Raw genomic sequence first — 20,531 nt, 5'->3', positions numbered from 1 at the left:
CCAAAAAGATGTTTAAGCTATTCATACTACCCTATGTTTCACCTTTTCTGCAATATAATTGGATGTGATAACAAATTTTAATTATTCCTATTCACAGTCGCGTTGCATTCTAAATATTTGAGATATAAATTAATCTAATAAAAAATAGAGTTTATACATATATTTTTATGTATATATATATAGAAATAAAAGCCAATGTCTGATACATAATATGTGTATGCATTGAGATCTCATTATTAGCTAGTCACGTATATGAATACGTTTTTGGACACTGTACCCGAAGGATGAATATTCGGTTTGTGCTAAGTATGTAACAGGAAGAAGGAACCAGCTCCGACCTCATAAAGTACATACATATATTATTAATCAGTACGACGAGAAAAATCGAGATGTGCCCGTCCGTCTGTCTGTGTGGAAGAACGCCTGCATTTCGGATGATCCCATACTGATCATTCTTCGTATGTAGACTCTCCTAATCCCTAGCCAATACAAGTTATTTTATTTTTCCACTACACAGTTTTGTCATTATTGTCCACAATTCCAAAGCTACAGAAGCAAATCTTCGCAACCGTTAATTATATAGAAGTTTCTACTTCTGTTTTAAAAATTCCTTCAATTCGGTTAATTCTAAGAAAAATTAGCGAAACAAACTTCGGCTATGCGCCCATATATATAACAAGACGCATATATATTGCTATTTGTGCGTAGAGGGTAGGAAGTACACTCTATCTTGTTTGATCTACCAATCGGGCGGTTGAAAAATCATCTCAGTCACTATTTTATCACAGCTGTTTTTCCGGTGCAAGCGTTGTTCTAATTTCGATTTGTGCCTTTCCAGCGGCAATTCATTATCCGAATCAATATCATCCTCTTCCGATTGCGGCTCATCTCCTTCCTCGTCATCCTCACTGACTCGACGTCGTTTCCGTTTCGATTTTGACGTCTTCGCATTGCGATATTTGTCCCAAAATTGTGCCGGCTGTGCAAACTGTACGAGATTGGGAAAGCGCATGTTCAGGGCCTTGCATAACTTATTGTAGGATTGCTGAAGTTTTGGCGACATGACACTATTTAAATTGCAGAAACTTTCCTCCACATAACGCAAGCAGCTTTCCAATTGCTTGATCTGAAAGTACACATTTAAATCAATATAAATAAGAATATCTTTATTACAAATGAATTGAAAGTTCACGAACCGGATCTTCCAGGCCCTCACGCTGGCGGGATTTGCGTCCGCGTCCCTGTTGTTCTGCAGCTGTGCTTGTTGAAGGAACAGCATCTGGCTCTGCACCGCCTTCACCATCGTCTTCACCGGCTTCTCCGCGCGAAGTTTGATGCTTTTTTCCCTTGGTTACGAAACAGATCCGTCGCATTATAAAAAGTATATCATTCACAGCAGCCAGAGCATTAGGAGAGTTTCTAAAGTTGACGTCTTTGGTTTTTACTGCAAATATTTGTAAAATATTGAATAGTGCCCAAAATATGTACTGAGATTTATTGTTATTGTTTTTGGAGTTCAAAAAAGGAAGACCAATAGTTTTAATCACAACTTTTACACAGCTTAAGAGAGCTATCGCGTTAAGACTTTGTACCCTAGTATAGTTTGTATAAACGTATAATCATATTATTAATAAGTATGGGTTTACCAAATTTCTATGTATTACTATATTAAAATAGTTAAGATTTCTGACACACTTACCAGCCAACAGTTTTAGTTGCCCAAAGTACGACAAAAGAGTATTGTCGTCCAGTGTAGATATTATGTGATTGTATATCAGTCTTCTACTCTTTGTCTTCTCTTCCCCTTTTAATGGAGACTTATATGTGGGATGTAGTTTCGCACCCTCTAGATAGGCTTCATCATTGAAGTCAAAGGGGCTTTCTCGAAGGCAGTGTTGGAAGAGTAGCTTGTTATAAAGCCGCTGGTATCGTATAAAGAAAGCGTCCGCCTCGCGTGCCATTTCGCCACTCTCGTCAGCCAGTGTTGCCAGCAGCGATGTCAATATGGGTCCTTTCAGTCGAATACTACCAGACAAGATGAGGTCCTTCACACAACGGAAAGTCCTCACGCGTGTTATAGCGAATTTTGAATTCATTTTTCCCAAAATGCACTGGAAATTATTTTGCAGAATTGTCGTATGCTTCTTTCCCAAATCATTGAAGGCTATAAGCGTAGTGTTAATAATTTGTGGTCGATCGTTATTGTCCAGAATCTGCCTGTAGATACCAACCAAGCCATTGGCCATTTTATCGTCTCTCAAACACAAACGACCAGCTATTACAATCATCCAGTTCATCATACGCTCATTGTCACTATCGAAATTGTCTTCGCTGAGCTTGATGCATTCATTCAGGTATTTGAAAACAATTCCCACTACGCGAATATCGACGTGCAGGGGAAGCATAACGACAATCTCCGTGTAAGTAGCCAGTAAGCTTTGTAAGCGCGTGTGTTCGTTTTGAAAATTCCCGGAGTAGAATAAAATCGAGTCATTTACATCTTCAAGCAGTTTTGTTAACCAACTTTCGTCGTCATTTCTTTGCAAAGGCGATTGACTAATTGACAAATGATGCATTTGCTTGAGCAGGCTTACAGCAGTTGATATGAGACCTAGCCATATACTGCCCGTTCGTAAATGTTCCAGCAACAGCTTGAAGAGATTGTTGAGAGCGGGCTTGGAAAAATTTGGTAAGCAACAAATGATAAGTTGCAAGGCCAGCACCTGATTGGTTTTCATATTATACGAGGATAAACTATTGAAATACGTAATAAGTTCATCCAAATTGTTGGTAATACGGCTCGATAGGAGCAACAGGAGTGCCCAAGCCTCCGTGGCTGTTGGTGTGGACAAATGTGATATGATGACGTGTACTAATTTAGAGCTAAATGGGTGAGAAAAATCAAGATAATAAATGATTAAAACATGCGTGTCTCGAAAAATAACTAAACTATGCTATATAGATAATTTTTAATATTTTAAATTTAAATATGTCATTAACAATACTTTAATATGGAAATTAAAAAAGCTTAATGACACATACTATTGTTTTGCAGGACTTTAATTTCAAGAATGGAGTAGGGATATCAAATTCAATTTAATTTCATGACAATAAAACCTCAAGTGGGGCGGTGACACCATTTATTGGAATTGAAATTGTGGATACTTACGTAACCATTGTTTGCTTATCGAGCAATTCGCCAAATCTTTCCTGCAAATATGCGCGTGGCTGTGTCAGTAGCAGCGTAGTTACAATACGCCATGGCATGAAATGTTTAGGTTCGTTTGAGTTTTCCAGCGGCTGAATATTCTTTAAGACTATTTGATTGAAACTCTAAAGAGAGATTGCTCAAAATAGGAAATTGAATATAAACGTTAATTAAGCTGCTTACCTGCATAGCCAATTTCTGGAGCGCTACATCCTCATCACTGAGCAGGCATGCCCAAATTCGGCAATAAACGCAAATCAAGGCAAAACAATTGCAATAGGCCTGCAATAAGGTTTCGATGCACTCCAGCGCTGCTTTTCTCACTGAGGCCAGTCGATCTACGGCCAGCATAGACATTTCACGCACAAAATTAGTGTTGTAAATAATCAGCGGATTAATTAATATTAAACGTTCCAGCAGTGTTATTCCCGATGTACGGGCTAGACCGTTATCAGAGTTTAAGAAGCGCTCGTAAATGATTTGCGGCAAGTTCTTAACTTCCTCCTCCAACATATCGTGGCCTTCGAAACTAAAGGCATACTGATAAATTCCGGGTTTTTCAAAACGTAGCTCATGTTGCTGCGCCTTTGGTTCTTGTGGAGCCTCCACATCCTCATCGTTGTACTGCACAAAACGTATGCTCTCATCAAGTATTTTCGCAGTCATTGCAGAGCCGTACTTCAGCGCCGAGATAAGAACTTGGGAGGCTTTGCGGCGAACTGTAAAAGTTCTGTCGTTAAGACATAAAATAGTTTCCTTAATTAGAGCCACCTCTCGGGGTATTGTGGAGACGTCATAGCGAAAGATGCTCCACTCCACCACAGTTTGGTGCTGTAGAATTCGATCAACTAGTTCCAATGCCCGTGTTTGTATGGATACAGCATCGTCAGCTTTAACAGCTTCCATCACATAGTCCGCACAGGATTTGTTACATTTTCCATAAAGCGCTGCGTCGTACTTAGCCGCATAGCCAATAGCTATTTTTTCATCAGCGGGCTTCCACTACATGGAGAATAAATTTGAAGGAAATAAATGTAAATGGAAAAAGGTAAATTAATGTATTGGTTTCATTGGCAATTACTCACAGCTTTGATGGGATTCGAAATTACGGTTTCAATGTACAAATTTAGTATCTTTGCCATTATCTCAGGGTACTTATCCAAGAGTTTTATGAACCAAGCGGAGATGTGTTCGATGCTTTGCCCGTTTCGATTTCCTCCCTTCGGGCATTCGCCGTAAATGTGCATTGGGAAAGTCTGCTGTAATATCAGTAATAGTGTATTATATACATCACCATTGTGTTCGTTGGCAATTTCATCAAAAACTTCAAAGCACTTGGTGTGTAAAGCAGGCGCACCTAAAAAAGAGAAATTGATGAAACGGTTCAAATGGAAATATATACTCCTAAAAAGCTTTATATGTACATATATAGTATTTATATAGAATATTTTAAATATTATTCACATATCTATTTTTGTTGAACCTTAATTTTGTATTTGTAAAACAGATAAGTGTTAAATGCAATTATCAGACCCAAAAACTGAAATACGGTTATGGTATGTTTAATAACGAAATTAACTTGAAGTCTGATTTTAATTATATTAATGAGATAGTCACTTTGTCTGCAAAAAATATTAATTATTTCGACCTACGATTTTTATTTGTAATAAATTAATACATATATTGCATATCAAAATCAGTCGCAGGAAAACCACCAATGTATAATTAAAATCAATTTAAGAATGCAATATATACATATAAGTATGTATATATGCGGTATGTAACAGTCAGGAGCAATAATGAGACAATTACATATAGATACATAAGTCCGCCTGTACGTCCGCATGGGCGCCAAGAACTTTTAAACCATAACTGCTAATAAAATTTGGCGTGTACACTTTTTGTATCCAAATGTAGTAAACGTTTATTATAAGCCACATATAGCCTTCCACGAATGACTTTCTATAAAGATTTTCTGTATTTATAAGTTTTTGAAAATCAGTGTACTACCTATATTATATAGCACCCACTAATGGTTGATGCAAGGACTGCATCATGTTTCACAATTAAATGGCCATTTCGTCAATTTATTTCAATTTGCTTAGTATTTATATATATGACAAAACCGTTACGAATGCATGATTGAGAATCGATATCAACTTACAATCGATAACAGCTTTAGACATCGCTAGCATGCAATCAAACAGCTGTCCCAATTGCCAGCCAGCACAATTCGGTGAATTGTGAAATAACTATTACAATTTTGTTGTGCGTTTTTATACATACGCACAAAAATGTTAATTTTGTTGCGAACACAATCGGAGGTGCGACTCCGCACTGTCACGCGACTGCTAGCAGCACAGCTGGTGGCGCAGCCGAAACAAGCGTTTTCCACGACAACGAGCGAACATTATGATATTATAATTGGTGGAGGAGGACTTGTTGGTACTACCTTGGCAGCTGCAGTGGCAAAAAATAAAACACTTGCCGATAAGAAGGTCTTGCTCTTGGAGGGCGCACCCGAATTTAAAGGCTTTGATGGAAAGGGACCCTACCACAATCGAGTCTCGGCCATTAATAGTAACTCTATACAGCTGTTCAAGGCAATTGACGCCTGGTCGCACATTGAGGCATCACGATACAAGCCGGTTAAGCAGATGCAAGTGTGGGAATCCAACAGCGATGCTCTCATACAATTTCAGCATGAAAACTTCGCTAATGGTGTAGCCTGCATTATTGAGAATGATTTGATACTGGATGCTGTCTACGCGCGAGTGAAGGAGGCATGTAATGTAAAAGTGTTGAACCGGGCGCGCATCGAGAGTGTGCGCTTGCCTCAAGATTCTGGCTGCTCAAACTCTGAGGTGACGCTGCAAGATGGACGTCAGTTTACGTGCGAACTGCTTGTAGGTGCAGACGGTGCCAATTCTGTGGTGCGCAAGCAAATGGGAGTGGACGTATTTTCGCTTAACTATGAACGCATGGGCCTGGTTGCCACACTGGAACTGAGCGATGACGCTGGTGATAACGCAGTGGCGTGGCAACGATTCTTGCCTACGGGTCCGGTGGCACTGCTACCGCTTAGCGAAAAGGAAAGTTCCCTGGTGTGGAGCACGACGGTGTCGCATGCCAAGGAGTTGCAGGCAATGCCTCCAGAGCAATTTGTGGAAGTTCTAAACGAAGCTTTCTGCCGGCAGTATCCGCGTGTTGATCTAGCAGATAAGGCAGTCCAGGCACTGAACGCTTTCTTTGGCCACACCTCGGCTCAGCACCATCGTCAATATCCGCCACGTGTGTGCAATGTGAAGGAGCGATCTCGTGCCACCTTTCCATTGGGTTTTCTGCACGCCTCCTCATATGTTTGCCGAGGTGCTGCCTTAGTTGGCGATGCAGCGCATCGTGTGCATCCACTGGCCGGTCAGGGTGTCAATTTGGGTTTTAGTGACGTTCGCTATCTGGTAGAATCGTTAGCTTCCGGCGCATATGCAGGCTTTAAGTTAGGCGACAAACAACATTTGGTTAAGTACGAGCAAAAATGTTTAACAAAGAATGTGCCTATTATGATTGGAGTTCATGGTCTACACACGCTTTACTCCACTGACTTCAGTCCAGTGGTGCTGCTTCGGAGTTTGGGTCTACAACTAACTCAGAATCTTCCACCCATTAAGAATTTGTTTATGAAGCAAGCCATGGGCTAAATATTAAGTGGGATTGGTCAGAGCAGCTTAGCTTAAGTATGTTCAAGTATAGTTCACGAATAAAGTTTTCTTACATTCTAAAATACGTGTTGAATTTGACTCACATTTGTTTACATAGCCCGACTTGAAGTTCATATATAAAATTTCCATGAGGCAACGCACAATTTTATCCCGGGCTTTAATGTGCTCCTTGAAGTGAACATAACGGAAAAGCAGTTTCAGATCATCACAGATTGTTAGAAAATTCATCCACAGCGAATTAGCGAACACCTCACGGTCTACATTTTGCTCTAGCAATTTAAAAACCTTCAAGCAGTGTTCAATCACGTCTTCTTCGAAAACTCCATAGGTTTTCGCGCCTGGTATAGTGAGCGTGAGAAAATACGTGCTAATTGCATTCAGCGACAATTGTACATTTGTGTGCCAATTCAGTTTTAAAGCGGGCGCTGCTTGACGCACATGCTCGGGCAACGGATTGGCAAGACAAGAAACCGCATATATATAGGCCAAATACGCATTTGCAGGAGCAGCATTAATTATGTTCGCCCAATTGTCGTAGGTGTTGTCGTAGCCTGGTTGATCTTCCGTACGCATAGAGCGTATAACGCTCGCTAATTCGCGGAGAGTCTGCAGCTGTTCCTCCTCCCGATTGTTAATCAGAGACCAAAAATTTTGGGCGCGCTGCTGCCACACTTCATTGCTGCATTCCTCCCCATCACCATAAAGCCACTGCTCCACATCAACCCAGTTAAGATTGAGCCGAAAATGCGTTTTTAATTCACAAAACAGCCTAGTGAGCTCGGACATATTAACATTACTCTCCGAAATTTAACAACTTTTTTTTTTTTTTTTTTTTTTTTTGATTTAGGTTACTTTGCACAGTTTAATGCAAAGAATTATTTGGCCGTCCACGTTGGTTACGAGGAAAACGCCATCACCAATTGTGTTTTTAGTGCGATGTTAGCATTTAAATATTAGACTTAATTGTGTTTAGAAATTGTGTGATTGATTTGTATGAGCTGGTATTTTCGTTAGCAAAAAAGTTATAAATGCTGTTGTACTTTAGCAGTGTTGGGAATTGCTGTCTTGTAGTGGTATATTTTATACAGCTGAAGATTATATGCGAGGCGTTTTCCACCACTTCACATGCGTCACATGTGTTGCAGTTTATCACCTTCATTTTGGCTAGTGTTGCTTTATCAAAACAGTGGCCTGATAAGAGTCTGTTTATTTGTTTACATTCTGCGCTTGAGAGCTCGCCTTTATATTGATGAAACCAAGGTATTTTCACGAGGCTGGGGAAAAGTGCGGTGTAACCTCTATTTCTGTTGGCTGCGAAGTTCCAGTATTCTGTTTCCCATTGGTTTTGGATTAGTTTGCGGATTGAGTTGATAGCGTCGTTGATTGACCATCTCATTATTATAAATGATCCATGAAAGGGGGCCACTTTTGCGGCGGCATCTACCAAAGAGTTTTGGGGAATGTCTTTATGACCAGGTATGTAGTGGATCTCAACGGAGCGGATTTGATTATTCTCTTTTATTTTCAGTAGGATGGTTTTGGCAATGTAGCTGGGTTGAATGGATTTCTGAAGGGCCTGAATGCCGCTGCGGCTGTCTGTAAGGATGGCTATATTTGAATAATTGTGAGATATGGCATGATCTAAGGCTTTGTCTATTGCAATCAGTTCTGCAGTGAGCGACGATGTAATTTTGTTGGTATAGAAACTGTCGATGAACTTGGAGTTATTGTGGAGGAATGCAGCGCTGGAGTGAGTATTAGTTACTGAACCGTCTGTGAAGAAAACTTCAAAATTCCTTTTTTGGAGGCCTTCTAGTTTTTCTTGGAATAGCTGATGGATTATGTTCGGATTCGCTTGATGTTTGTTTGTTGCCGATCCTTTAAAGAAGTTTGTGTCCGTGCAGAGCTTGAAGCAGTAGATATATGTGTTGTCGTGGAGTTGGATATGGTTTAGAATATGTGAAAATTCGTTGTATATTTTTGCATAGTTTGTATTGCATGATGAATTGTGAAGTAAAGTTTTGCTAGCCGGTAAATTGTACGCGAAGACTTTGACCAGTTCTTTGGCTGTTAAGAATTTCATTCTGTATTTTGGGGGCAGCTCTGCTGCTAGGTGGTAGATGATATTGATTGGAGTTGATTTAATCAACCCCAGTGCTCTTCTTAGATGAAAGTTCGTGTGTACGGCGATCTTGTCTGTAGCTTTTTTCGAGAGGTTGCTGAAGGATGAGCAAGCGTATTCCAACTTTGATCTTATGAATGTTCTGTAAAAGAGCAGGCCGCGTTTGGGATTCACCCCAAATTGGCATCCGTTCAACAACCTTAGAAAGGCGCATGACTTGTTGGAGTTTGAGATGACTTGAGTTATGTGGGAAATTGGGGAATTGTTTGCTGAAACGAATCTTCCCAAGTATTTTATTTGGTGAACTTCTTTTAAAGGTTCTCCTGCGTGTGAGATGTTTAAAAGATGTCTGCGAGAGTTGAAGTGTATGATGTTGGATTTGTTTGGGTTAAATGAGAGGTTAATTTTTTTGCATTCCTGTACAAAGGTTGAGATTTTTTCCTCTAAGAGATTTCGTGCTACGATGAAGTTCGGGTGGAAGCATAGGAGAAAGAAGTCGTCAGCAAATTGAAATAAAATGCAGTTTGAATCTGTTATTCTGTGCAGGTCCTTTGTGTAGAGGTTGAAAAGAGTTGGACTGAGACAGCTGCCTTGACTGACTCCTCTGTTGATTGTAGTGCTGCTGTCACCAAGAATTAAAATTCTTTTTTGAAGGAACCCTATGATCCAGGCTGTAATGTGAGGATTGAAGTTCATTTTTTGCAATTTATTGGATAGAATGGAGATATCCACGCAGTCAAATGCCTTCTGAAGATCAACGCATGCAGCCACCACTTGGTAACCTTTTTGTTTGAGGTCTGATGTTATGTTTATTAGGTCGTTAATGCATTGTGATGTTGAGTGGTTTTTTCGGAAGGCGTAGGATCTTTTAGGGAAAAGGTTCAATGAGTTAATGTGTTCGTCTATTTGGAACTTTATAAGTCCTTCCAGTGACTTTAGGAGAACGCTGAGTAGGCAAATGGGTCTATAATTTTTGACGCTTGATTGGTCCAAGCTTTTCTTCGGGATTGGTACTATTTTGATTTTTCTCCATTCCTCTGGAATATCACCCTTCAGCCATGTTTTGTTTATAATGTTGAATATATCTTTCTTTTTTTCGGAGGTTAGAGATTGAAGAAGTTTGTAGGACACCCCATCCAGGCCTTTTGCGGATTCTGGATTTTTATTGTTTAGGAAAAAAAGGAAGTCTTCAAAAAGCAGGGGAGTGGGAGGGGTCTCGCTCAGATGGAGATTTGCTGGATTAAACTGTGTAGTGTTGCTTGTGATAGTTGGAATATTTTTCAAAAGCTTGAGGAAAGATTCGTTATCATCTTTGGACCAGCTGTTACCAACTTTCTTGATTTGTTTGTAGCTTTTCAGGTTTTTTAGTTTATTCCACATAATCTGTGGAGAATCAGAGAGCTCTTGAAGGAAGTTGCTGAAATTTTTCTTTTTACAGATATTTATATGTTTCTCCAGGTTTTTTTCTGCTTCGATAAGAAGTCTGGCGTCGGTGAACTTTTTAGTTAAATAAAATTTTTTCCTGCAAGCATTTCTGATTCTGAAGAGTTTTTCGGCCTCTGGGTTCCACCATTTTTTTGGGGTATATCTATTGTTAGTTGGAATTGTGATGGTATTTTGAATTTGTATTTTTTTTAAATCTGAATGTAGTTTGTTGAGATTGGAGAAGTTAAGTTGTCCAAAGTCCTTGGATAATTTATTGTATAGAGTTTTTTTGGTTAGAACGTTGATATGAGTAGAATTAATTTCAATGAGTATTGGGAAGTGATTGCTATTCGTTAGTTTGTTATTGGAGGTTTGCCAGGAAATATGTAGATTTGCAGCGTTGGAGAAAGTGAGGTCAAGGAAGGAAAACTGTACTGGGCTATGTGAGTAGGTGGGTGATCCGTCATTTAAGCATATGAATTTGTTGTCAATCATGGCTCTTTCTATTGTATGACCTTTGGCGTCTGTGGATGAAGTTCCCCATATGGTAGATTTAGCATTAAAGTCTCCTCCTATTATTGATGGATGTGTTAGAGAGGCGCTTATAGCAAATAGTTCTTTTATACCAGTTTTGAAGGTGATGAGATTAGTGGAAGGGGGGGAATAGGCACTGAAAATGTTGATGTTGTTGGAGAGGTTTAAAGTTTGAATTCCTATTGCTTCTATTGAACATTTGAGATTTAGCAGTTTAAATTTAATATGTTTTTTAATGTATATACCAACTCCTCCGTATCCATCATCTCGTGTCTTACAGAAAAAGTTAAAATCGGCCAAACTGCTGGATGAATTATCTTTAATCCAAATTTCTGATAAGATCGCTATGTCAATGTTGTTGTTAACGAGATACATTTCCAGAATATTTTTATTGTTTTTACTTATTAAACTTTGAATATTTAATTGTAAGATTTTCATGGTGTATTTGTGGTTGAGAATGGAAGTATTTGGTCGTTTATTTTGGCTGCATCTATTTTTGCGTTAGCGTAATTGAGTTGATCTCTTAATTTTAACAGAAAGGTTTTGGTGTCGGCCTCTTCGAAATTGTTATTTTGTTTGCCGATGAATGCCGAAAGTTGAAGTAACACCTGTGTTAGTTCTTTCTCGGCAATTTGTTCGGGATATTTTATGGGGATGAAAGCGTTTTCTTGCAGTTGAAAAGTATTTTCTGTGATAGTTTGCCTCCATTCATTCATGGTGGCAAGAGCTTTTTCGTTTTCCCTAATTTTGTTTTTATTGTTTTTTACAGTATTGGCGAAGGAAGTGAGGGAGTGGATTTCTCTGGCAGCCTCTTTGTTGCTGTCATAAGTATTAGTTACAATTGAGTTGGACCATATAGGTTTGGGAAAGGCCTGTTCATTTAGGTGGTCGGGAGCTTCTTTATGAAAAAGGGATGGATATTTAGCACGCACTTCTTGTCTTGATAGATTTTCTAGTGCCATACATTTTTGGATGGCAAATGCCTTCTTTCTGGCTGGGCAGCTGGTATGGATTGCAGTGTGTTCCCCCTTGCAGTTGCAGCATCTTGTGTCAGTACATACAATGTCCTTGCCGTGGCTTTCTCCACACTTAATACACTTTGCTTGGCTGCATTTGCAGTGCTGTGCAAAGTGGCCAAATCTGAAGCAGCGGTAGCATTGTGAGAAAGGAATGAAGGGGTGTACTTTGACTTTGGTGTACATAAAACTTATTTCATTCGGAATTTGATTTCCTAGAAAGAAGAGTTTCACTCTGTTTGTGGGGACGAGAAGTTCTTTGTTGTCTTTGTCTTTTCTCATTATTCTGAAAATTTCAATAATTTGGATGGGCGAAGAGATAAATTCTTTTAGGTCGACATCATTGAAATTAGTAGGGACTCCAAAAATTAACCCTGCTTTACAGATAAAATGTTTGAAAATTTTTGGATCATAGCCTTCTGCTCTTAAGCGAACGTCTTTTTGAAGGGCGTTTGCACCTTCTGCAGAGCTACACGTGATTTTGCATCTGCCAAATCCTATTTTACTGATATCGACAATTCCATTAAGATTAAGTTTATGTATAACTGCCGATAAGCTGATAGCATTTATCGGTGCCCTTTCCGTGCCCGTTTGACGTTTGTCAACATAGACTATGAAAGCACCTTTATGTGCTGAGTCATATTCATACCTGACAATAGGATTTTGAGATTTTTCTTGATTCATTGATTCATTTTCTTGACTATTTTCCTCAATTACCTCCATGCTTAATTGTTTGGTCGGTTCGATACTTTTAATTGACTTCTTAAGTTCGTTGATAGAAGGATAATTTGCCTGTTTGGATAAGCCTAGTGGTTTGGTAGTGATTTTGTATTTGCTGACGCCCCCGGGAGGGGGGCGCTTGGTTGCCATTTTTCTTTTTAACTTGTTTCTTGATTCCGTGATTTTCAATTTTTGACTTCGGGATGGAAAATTCAAAATTGGAAGGAGAAAGAAAGAAAGAAAAAAAAAAAAAAAAAAAGAGATGTCAAAAGTGACGGTTGAATGGGGTAAGCAGTCTTTTTTTTCCAAATTACGACCTCTCGGCTCGGATGATGAAAAGCGACTGAATTTAACAACTTGTTGTCATTAAAAAAGTATACACATACATACATATATCAACTGCACAGCTGTTTTTCTTCTTGCTTGCGATTGTAATGCCGACTATCGATATTTGTTTTGGAAATTAAAAAAAATAATTTTAAAGAAAAATGAATAACTAGCTTGAGACAGCATGAGTTGTAAACTCCAAATGGTTGTAAGAACACAAAATATACTTTCAGAATTAACAGTTACTGAGAAGAAGAACAACGCAAACCCATTCTACAAACTATCTTCTTTTTTTATCGAAGTGCCATCACTATTGTTTATGGAACTATCCCCAAACACAACCAAGCTTAGCTTACACACACAGCAGACAGCTGTTGGCAAATTGTTTTGTGAAAAACAAAATATTTGAAAGAACACAGAAACTGGAATAGCACATAGATGGCCGATCCGTCACCTCCGCAGCTCAATGAGCAATTGGACAATGAAGAAGTACGAGAAATACTAAAGAACACGACAGATTTGCGCATTTTTATTTTGCAAATCGAAAAGGAGTTTAAGGAGGTGGAAAACAAGTCAATAGAGGATTACATAGCTGAATCTCAGAATATAGCCAATCTGCACAATCAGATCAACGAGTGTGACGATGTGCTGCTGCGCATGGAAAACATGTTGATGAGTTTTCAGAGTGTCCTAAACAACATAAGCACGGAAATTACACAACTACAGCGAAAGTCGGTATCCATGTCCCTACAGCTGACGAACCGCCAGTCGGTTAAGGCGCAGCTCTCTCAGTTCATTGAAGATATGGCTATGTCGGAGGATATGATAAATATAATCTTGGAAACACCGGTGACAGAGCGCGACTTTATCACACAGTTAAATGTCCTCAACCACAAGCTCCAACTGGTCAAGGAGCTCAGCTTTAAAGAATCCAAGTCGACAGGTGATGTGAGCGATGTGCTGCACAAGTTGCGGCTCAAGGCCATGTCTAAAATACGCACCTACTTGCTGGAACAAATTTACAAATTCCGGAAGCCCATGACCAACTATCAAATACCGCAGAACGCAATGTTAAAGCACAAATTTTTCTTTGAATTCATACTGTCCAATGAGCGACATGTGGCTCAAGAGATATGCAGCGAGTATATAGATACCATGAGCAAAATATATTATAGTTACTTTAAGGTAAGAATACATATGATGGTTTAGGAAGCTTTTAAAACTCTCAAACTTATCAGAGCTATTCTACACGATTGATGAGCCTGAAATTCGAGGAATCTTGTACCAAGGATGATCTAATGGGAATAGAAGATAACGCGTCGAAGGGCTTGTTCACCAAAACGACCAGTTTAAAACACAAAAGCACAATATTTACCATTGGAAAACGTGGTGACATACTTAACCAACAGCTAGAGGCGCCCATTATAGTGCCGCATGCCCAGCTTAAGAATCGCGTAAGTTTGCGTTAAAAAAGAAACAATATATTCTATAAATGTTTTCTATTATTCCAGTACACATTCGAGGCTCTATTTCGCTCTGAACAATATGCATTAGTGGACAATGCCTGTCGCGAGTACCTGTTTGTGACGGAATTTTTCATGGTGCGTGGAACACAGGCACAGGATTTGTTTAATCAGATAATGGGGAAGACGTTGACTTTGATGATTGTAAGCGTGGTTCTTGTAGGTGCTCTCCTGCATCGATCTTTAACATTTCCTATTTTACAGAAAAATCTGGAAACATCCATACAGGATTGCTATGATACAATTGCTATGTTCCTATGCATACAACTGATTTTTCGGTATCAGCTGATGTGCCATAAACGCTGTGTGCCTGCCTTGGATAAGTAAGTCGTGTGGAAGTCTTAACATCATTTTACCGACTGTTTTGTCCAACAGATATTGGGACTCCCTACAGACGGCCATCTGGCCACGATTCGAGTACGTTTTTCGAATGAACATCCAAAGCATTCACGACTGTGATCCCAGCAAATTTAACAAGGAAATGGGACCACATTATGTAAGTGGTGTTCAAGCAATTCAATTAAATATTGTACATTTTGCTCCAATGCTTGGCTCAATTTTGCAGATAACGCGGCGCTATGCTGAGTTTTCCTCCGCTGTTGTGGGCATTTCAGAACATTTTCCGAATGAGCTTGTCAGTCGCCTGTTATTGGAACTACAAAATGAAGTGGAATGTTTTATACTACGTATGGCAGCAATTTTTCCCACGCGGAAGGAACAACTGATCTATCTGATCAACAACTATGACCTTGTACTGGGTGTGCTAATGGAGCACACACGTGACAATTCCAAAGAAGCTGAAGCCTTTCGTGAACAGTTAAATGCGCGCAGTGGCGAATATGTAGAAGAGATCCTGGCACCGCATTTTGGTGGCATCATACAGTTTGTTAAGGAGTGTGAGCACTATTTCGAGAAGGAACAAATGGATGAGCTGCGGAAACAGGAACGACGTAGCTTGGCTTTAGTTGCCAGTTTTTCGGCGAACTGGAAGAAGTCACTTGAGGAACTCAATCGCGAAGTGTTGTTGCTATTCCCATCTCTGGTTACGGGCTCCCAGCTCTTACAATTGGCATTGACGAGTCTTGTGCAATATTACCATCGTTTTAACAAACTTTTGACACCTAACGCCCGCGCTCAGTTGACGAACATCCATGTGGTTATGGTGGAAATAAAGAAATACAAGACCAACTTCTGAAGGGGGCTCCAATTAATTAATAATGCATTATGTATATGTATATGAGAGAAAATATATTGCATGTAACATTTTTAAAGAAACGAAACAATCTTTTGTGTGTATATTAAATGTGTATATTATCCGCCACCGCTAGCAGGATGCATTTATTTAAGTTTAGTCCTCGTCCTCAAACATCATTTCGACGAGATCCTTATTCGAGCAACGCTCGCCATCCAAACGTTGTGGAGACTTCCAGCGTAGCAGAGTCGGCAAGAAAATCAAGTGTGTATTGGGATCCTTGCGAAATGGACAATTTAAATCTTTCCAGCTAAAATCGGAAATAAGTGGGCGTGACATTAAAATTACAACGTTCTCGAAAAGCTTATCGCTGTTTAAAGAAAGATACAATTAAAACCAAATAACTGCTTTTTTCTGCTAGCGAGATAAGCCAGTCGCGGTTATCTTGCATGATTTGTGGTATTTTAAAAAATGTGCATTGACTCTGCCTATTCTACTTAGTCATCACAACTTACTAGCTTCGTTCTCCCACATCAACATGAACAAAGTGTGAATTGTCTGGGGCCTTCTTTAGCGCATCGGATATCACTGGTTCGGCTGTGGGCGGTATGGTGTAATTAAAACCGCAAGTAATTATAACCTGTCGCTCATTGTCGCATAACTACAAAACTTACCCTTGACGCAATACGGGCACCAGCTCTCACCGTTTTCGTCCTTTCCACCACTAAAAAGTACGTGAACCTGAGCCGAGCCGTTGCCCTCAAGTTCCTCCATTTTTTTGGAGAACTCATCATAGCCCTTCACATTGTGTTTAACAACCATTGTTTGGTTTATTATTTTAACACTCGCGTAGTTGCGTGTGAGTAGGATACGTGTAAAGCGTTTGAGGAACGACGTGTTTGGTTTTTCTTATATGAACTCGCCTAGCGATGGCACCAAACCGATGTCAAACCAATTTGCCGGCCAATGTCCGACAAACGATAATGTGTGCAATGGTATTGAAGCAAAAGGTTGATATCTGAAAAACTTGCGATATCCCCTAAACTGCTGGAGTTTCTGTTGGTCTGAGCTTCTGGATTATACTGTTTGTCAGACTTCAATAGACAAATTTATAAAGGGCAACTTCCATGTAGTGGCAACGCCAAAAAAGTTATGGGAAATTATCGTGAGGAAATTAGTACGCCGGCGGCCGGCACAGATGGCAGCTCTTTTAGTACTCAAAGGGGCAGATTTTTTAAATAACCATTTGACCCTTCTCGCGAAAGGCCACTGTACTTGAGTGGTGGTATTCAAAGCTGCAAGTTTTAAACGTAGGTTCGTCATAAAATGAAGGCGCATTATGTGACGTCACGAATAACGAACCTGCAGAATGCATACATATTGCTTGCAGTCATGAATATATAATTTTTTTAACGTAAATCATAACTGACTTGTGTTTGGGAGGAGTTGTAAGCAAGTATTGGTTAGTTCTAAATCAAATGTAAACACCAATCAGGAATATCCTTAGATATTGTCAATAATTCCGTTGGTTCTAAAGTAGAGGTCCGGCAACTTTGTCATATCAGAAACAGCTGATTAGTTTTTGTTTTCCTGTGTTTTTATTGTATGTATTTATTTTATTAATATAATTCGCATTTAAATCATGTCGCAATTGACATTGTTGCGTTATATGGTGGTACAGAAACAGCAGCACCTGCTGCTGCCTGCTGTAACGCGCCTCAAATATATTGCTGAAATGCACTTGAGCTCAAAACTTGCTCAGGAAGCGGCGCCTCGAGGTTTGTATTTCGATATCGGCCGTGTATTTTATATGTTGTTCAACCAAGGTGTTTTTCTGTAGGAAGTGGCAGTGCCTTGCAGGAATCACGGGGAGGCGGTGGCGATGTTTCCACCGATGTGCGCCCCATTGGCGAGAAGATTAAGGAAAATACAAAGACCGCAAGTTACGGAGCTTTAATTGCAGCCGGATTAGGCGTGACGGGATTTATGTTGTTTGCAATTTTTCGCGAGCTCTTCTCCAGCACAAGTCCAAATAATATCTATGCGGACGCACTGGAGCGCGTAGTGGAAGATCCACGTGTGCAGGATGCCATAGGATCGCCTATTAAGGGTTTTGGAGAGACTTCGCGCCGGGGACGTAGGCAGCATGTGGCCCATATCAGTTTTGAGCGCAATGGTGTGCCACACATGCGTATGCAGTTCTATGTGCAGGGATTACGCAACAAGGCTACTGTGCACCTGGAATCACGAAACGTAAGTTCCACATATATCCTATACATATATATGTAGAAAAGGTAATTAGATCTTGTTGTAGACCCCTTCGGGCAAGCTGGAATATCGCTATTTGCTCGTGCAATTGGATCACTATCCGCGCACCACCATCGTCCTAGAGGATAATCGTGCAAACGATATTGTGCCGCCATCGTCAGGGTCGCCAGACGCTACATCTCCATTTGGAAACTTGGAACTCATGTCAAATAATCGCGATAAATAAGCGGTTAAGGCCCACACACACATGAACTCAAATTATTTGTATAGTTGATTATTTAGTTTATTCTTTGACTGAACACGACGCCTTGTTGGAATTTGTTGTATCTTGATTTGTTGCTCTCTCTTACTCGCCGATTGAAAAGTTGTCCATTTCCAAAATGGCGCCAGACTCGTGTCAGTATAGCTTTTTCCAAGGTATAACCTCCCAAGAGCGTATAATGTGCCGGCCGAATAGAAAATCCTTCAGTTTGTTCATGACATAGAATGATATACCAAAGAAGGAGGCAAAGTATAACCAGAATTGGCCTAAACGTTCCCAAATGCTTAGATGATACCGTGCCGGCACTTGGAAAACATCCAACTCCAGTTCAATATTGAGGCCGGGATCCAAATGTGCGGCAGTGGGATAAAAATACGATTCCTGTATAGCCAACTGAAAGTAGGCAGGATTGGCCTTGACTTGTGAGAGCAGAGATTCCATCTTGTATTGTTCTATATTCGGGTAGCTGTTGTTGGGGTCCAGTTGAATTTGTCGAAAATGCGTCTTGATGTTGCGACCCGGAAAAGGGCACGTGAACTCCACGTGCTGCTTTAGTTGCAGCTCGCCCTTCAGTTGAATGCTCCCCATTTGCATATGTGGCGCCTGTGGGAGGATCAACTGATGGGCCAGAACAGCGGGAGGTGAAAGGGGGCACTTGTGCTGTAGCTGTGCCTCAAAGAAGAGGATCAGATCGAAACGGAGCAGTCGCGCGGGCAGATGATTGAGCTGCAGTTGAAAGTGCGCGCGGTCTGTGATGGTGTCATGATCCAAGTCTTCCGTCCAGTACTGTAAAAAGGCAGGCTGTTTATAACAATATTTTTGTAACACAGTGCACACTCACCTTGCTAGCCTCGCAGCTGTTTGTGTAAAGCTGCAGTCGTGCATTTAAATTTCCAAAGCTGCTGCAGGATACTAATGTCTCGGCAGGTTCATTGTCACCTGTCGGCTCAGTGCTTGCCACAAAAATATACTGATAGGTAAACTGCAGCTGCGGCTGTTCATACAACACCCGGGATTCGGATATGCCTGAGTAAGGACTGAGCAAGGAAACCAATAAAACTGGCAGCATAACGGATAGTGTGATGAAAAATAGCACCATTAACGTGGCCATTGAGAAAAGGGAATTCTTATAGACAATAGCGGTGTTTGTCGTGTGAAGAGGTATGAATTTCATGTTTAAAGTTTACCTTAAAAAATAATATACGTTAGAAAACAATTAAAACATAATGCATATACTTACGTAAACAAGGACAAAATGGGGGAAAGTGAACTCTCAGAATTAATCCAAATTACGGTAAATTACTTTATAAATAAATGGATGAACATTTGTGTTTGAAATTTCTATGTATCAAATTGATTTTATGTTGTGCTTTTTATTTGAGATTTCCAAAGCGTTGGCTAGGTAACGAAATGTAACAGACCCATCTAGTGTTCACAATTGATAAGTGAAAAAGCGCCATCTAAGTTTCATTCGTTTGTATTGAATTTGTGTTAACTACGACGCACGTCAACAAAACAAGAATACTAGAAATGTGTTGAGTATGTATTGTGCTTTCGTTTTAAATGTAAATATTTATAGTACATACATATGTATATGCACGTATGTATGTATGTAACCTGCATTAATTTGGTTATTATGATCCGTCCTCCTTCATACAATGCTATTTAAAATGAAATGGAAATAATATTCAAATCCATTGTCCTGTAAATGAAATTTCACCCACCTATTAAATCAAGTTATTATTAGGAACAAACAAATTATATTTACATATTGAAAATCTTGATTTAAGTTTTCTGACAGACAACTGTGGATATTCAAAAGTTGTTAAGCCTTCCAAATGCACCTCTTGTCTTTCAAATTCAACAGACTACGTCCACTATTGAATGTGCCACGATTATTCGTAGTGTGGCTGCTTTGGTATTCAAATATTTCAACCTCTTGAAGTTCTTCGGCTTCAATGATCTTTGCTTTTTCACCATTTATTATCAACCCTGATTTCTTCGATTCTAACACTAGTGCCTTTTGTTGAATATCTTGCTGTCGGTTTTTTCAATACTGCCACATCACTTGCGTACTAGATATATGCACGTATATATTGTAATCATTGCCCTAACTTGTCAAAAACGAAACCGATAACATGTATTTAATTAACTATTCTAACACACGCCTATCGAAATAATACTGTGATCACTTGCGCTGATCACTACCGTTCCG

The 20,531-nt window shown here is 39.8% G+C and overlaps 6 protein-coding genes across 7 annotated transcripts; 3 read left to right on the top strand and 3 right to left on the bottom strand.

Moving 5' to 3' along the window:
- Positions 1–26: 26 nt before the first annotated feature.
- On the bottom strand, positions 27–7,713 carry LOC115628597. The gene is made up of 7 exons (XM_030524781.1): positions 7,011–7,713; positions 4,294–4,565; positions 3,392–4,210; positions 3,170–3,333; positions 1,700–2,883; positions 1,197–1,444; positions 27–1,126 (listed from the first exon to the last, which is right to left on the bottom strand). The coding sequence occupies exons 1-7, from the start codon at positions 7,711–7,713 to the stop codon at positions 740–742; spliced, it is 3,777 nt and encodes a 1,258-aa protein (XP_030380641.1). The 3' UTR covers positions 27–739.
- Positions 5,452–6,991, top strand: LOC115628599 (ubiquinone biosynthesis monooxygenase COQ6, mitochondrial). The gene has a single exon (XM_030524782.1). The coding sequence runs from the start codon at positions 5,503–5,505 to the stop codon at positions 6,904–6,906; it is 1,404 nt and encodes a 467-aa protein (XP_030380642.1). The 5' UTR covers positions 5,452–5,502; the 3' UTR covers positions 6,907–6,991.
- Positions 7,714–13,377: 5,664 nt separating the features above from the next.
- LOC115628462 (vacuolar protein sorting-associated protein 52 homolog) lies at positions 13,378–15,874 on the top strand. The gene is made up of 6 exons (XM_030524582.1): positions 13,378–14,256; positions 14,310–14,525; positions 14,583–14,738; positions 14,799–14,917; positions 14,970–15,090; positions 15,160–15,874. The coding sequence occupies exons 1-6, from the start codon at positions 13,510–13,512 to the stop codon at positions 15,787–15,789; spliced, it is 1,989 nt and encodes a 662-aa protein (XP_030380442.1). The 5' UTR covers positions 13,378–13,509; the 3' UTR covers positions 15,790–15,874.
- Positions 15,822–16,865, bottom strand: LOC115628463 (thioredoxin domain-containing protein 17). The gene is made up of 3 exons (XM_030524583.1): positions 16,461–16,865; positions 16,302–16,383; positions 15,822–16,096 (listed from the first exon to the last, which is right to left on the bottom strand). Exons 1-3 carry the CDS (start codon positions 16,606–16,608, stop codon positions 15,943–15,945), a joined length of 384 nt encoding a protein of 127 aa, XP_030380443.1. The 5' UTR covers positions 16,609–16,865; the 3' UTR covers positions 15,822–15,942.
- A 531-nt stretch (positions 16,866–17,396) lies between these two features.
- On the top strand, positions 17,397–18,386 carry LOC115628529 (mitochondrial import inner membrane translocase subunit Tim21). 2 transcript variants are annotated; one of them, XM_030524689.1, is made up of 3 exons: positions 17,397–17,564; positions 17,627–18,039; positions 18,101–18,386. In XM_030524689.1, the coding sequence occupies exons 1-3, from the start codon at positions 17,429–17,431 to the stop codon at positions 18,278–18,280; spliced, it is 729 nt and encodes a 242-aa protein (XP_030380549.1). In that variant the 5' UTR covers positions 17,397–17,428; the 3' UTR covers positions 18,281–18,386. The 2 variants fall into 2 exon arrangements, with proteins under 2 accessions (XP_030380549.1, XP_030380550.1); XM_030524690.1 differs by having other exon boundaries at positions 18,089–18,153.
- On the bottom strand, positions 18,330–19,682 carry LOC115628528. Its single transcript, XM_030524688.1, has 3 exons — positions 19,557–19,682; positions 19,158–19,503; positions 18,330–19,102 (listed from the first exon to the last, which is right to left on the bottom strand). The coding sequence occupies exons 2-3, from the start codon at positions 19,488–19,490 to the stop codon at positions 18,452–18,454; spliced, it is 984 nt and encodes a 327-aa protein (XP_030380548.1). The 5' UTR covers positions 19,491–19,503; positions 19,557–19,682; the 3' UTR covers positions 18,330–18,451.
- Between the last annotated feature and the right edge of the window lie 849 nt (positions 19,683–20,531).

The sequence above is a fragment of the Scaptodrosophila lebanonensis genome, unplaced genomic scaffold, assembly GCF_003285725.1.
Source record: "Scaptodrosophila lebanonensis strain 11010-0011.00,11010-0021.00 unplaced genomic scaffold, SlebRS2 tig00000118-arrow-arrow-pilon, whole genome shotgun sequence".
In the NCBI taxonomy this organism is placed as follows: Eukaryota; Metazoa; Arthropoda; class Insecta; order Diptera; family Drosophilidae; genus Scaptodrosophila; species Scaptodrosophila lebanonensis.
Note: the sequence above shows the minus strand (reverse complement) of the source record. Positions and strands in the feature narration are given on the sequence as shown.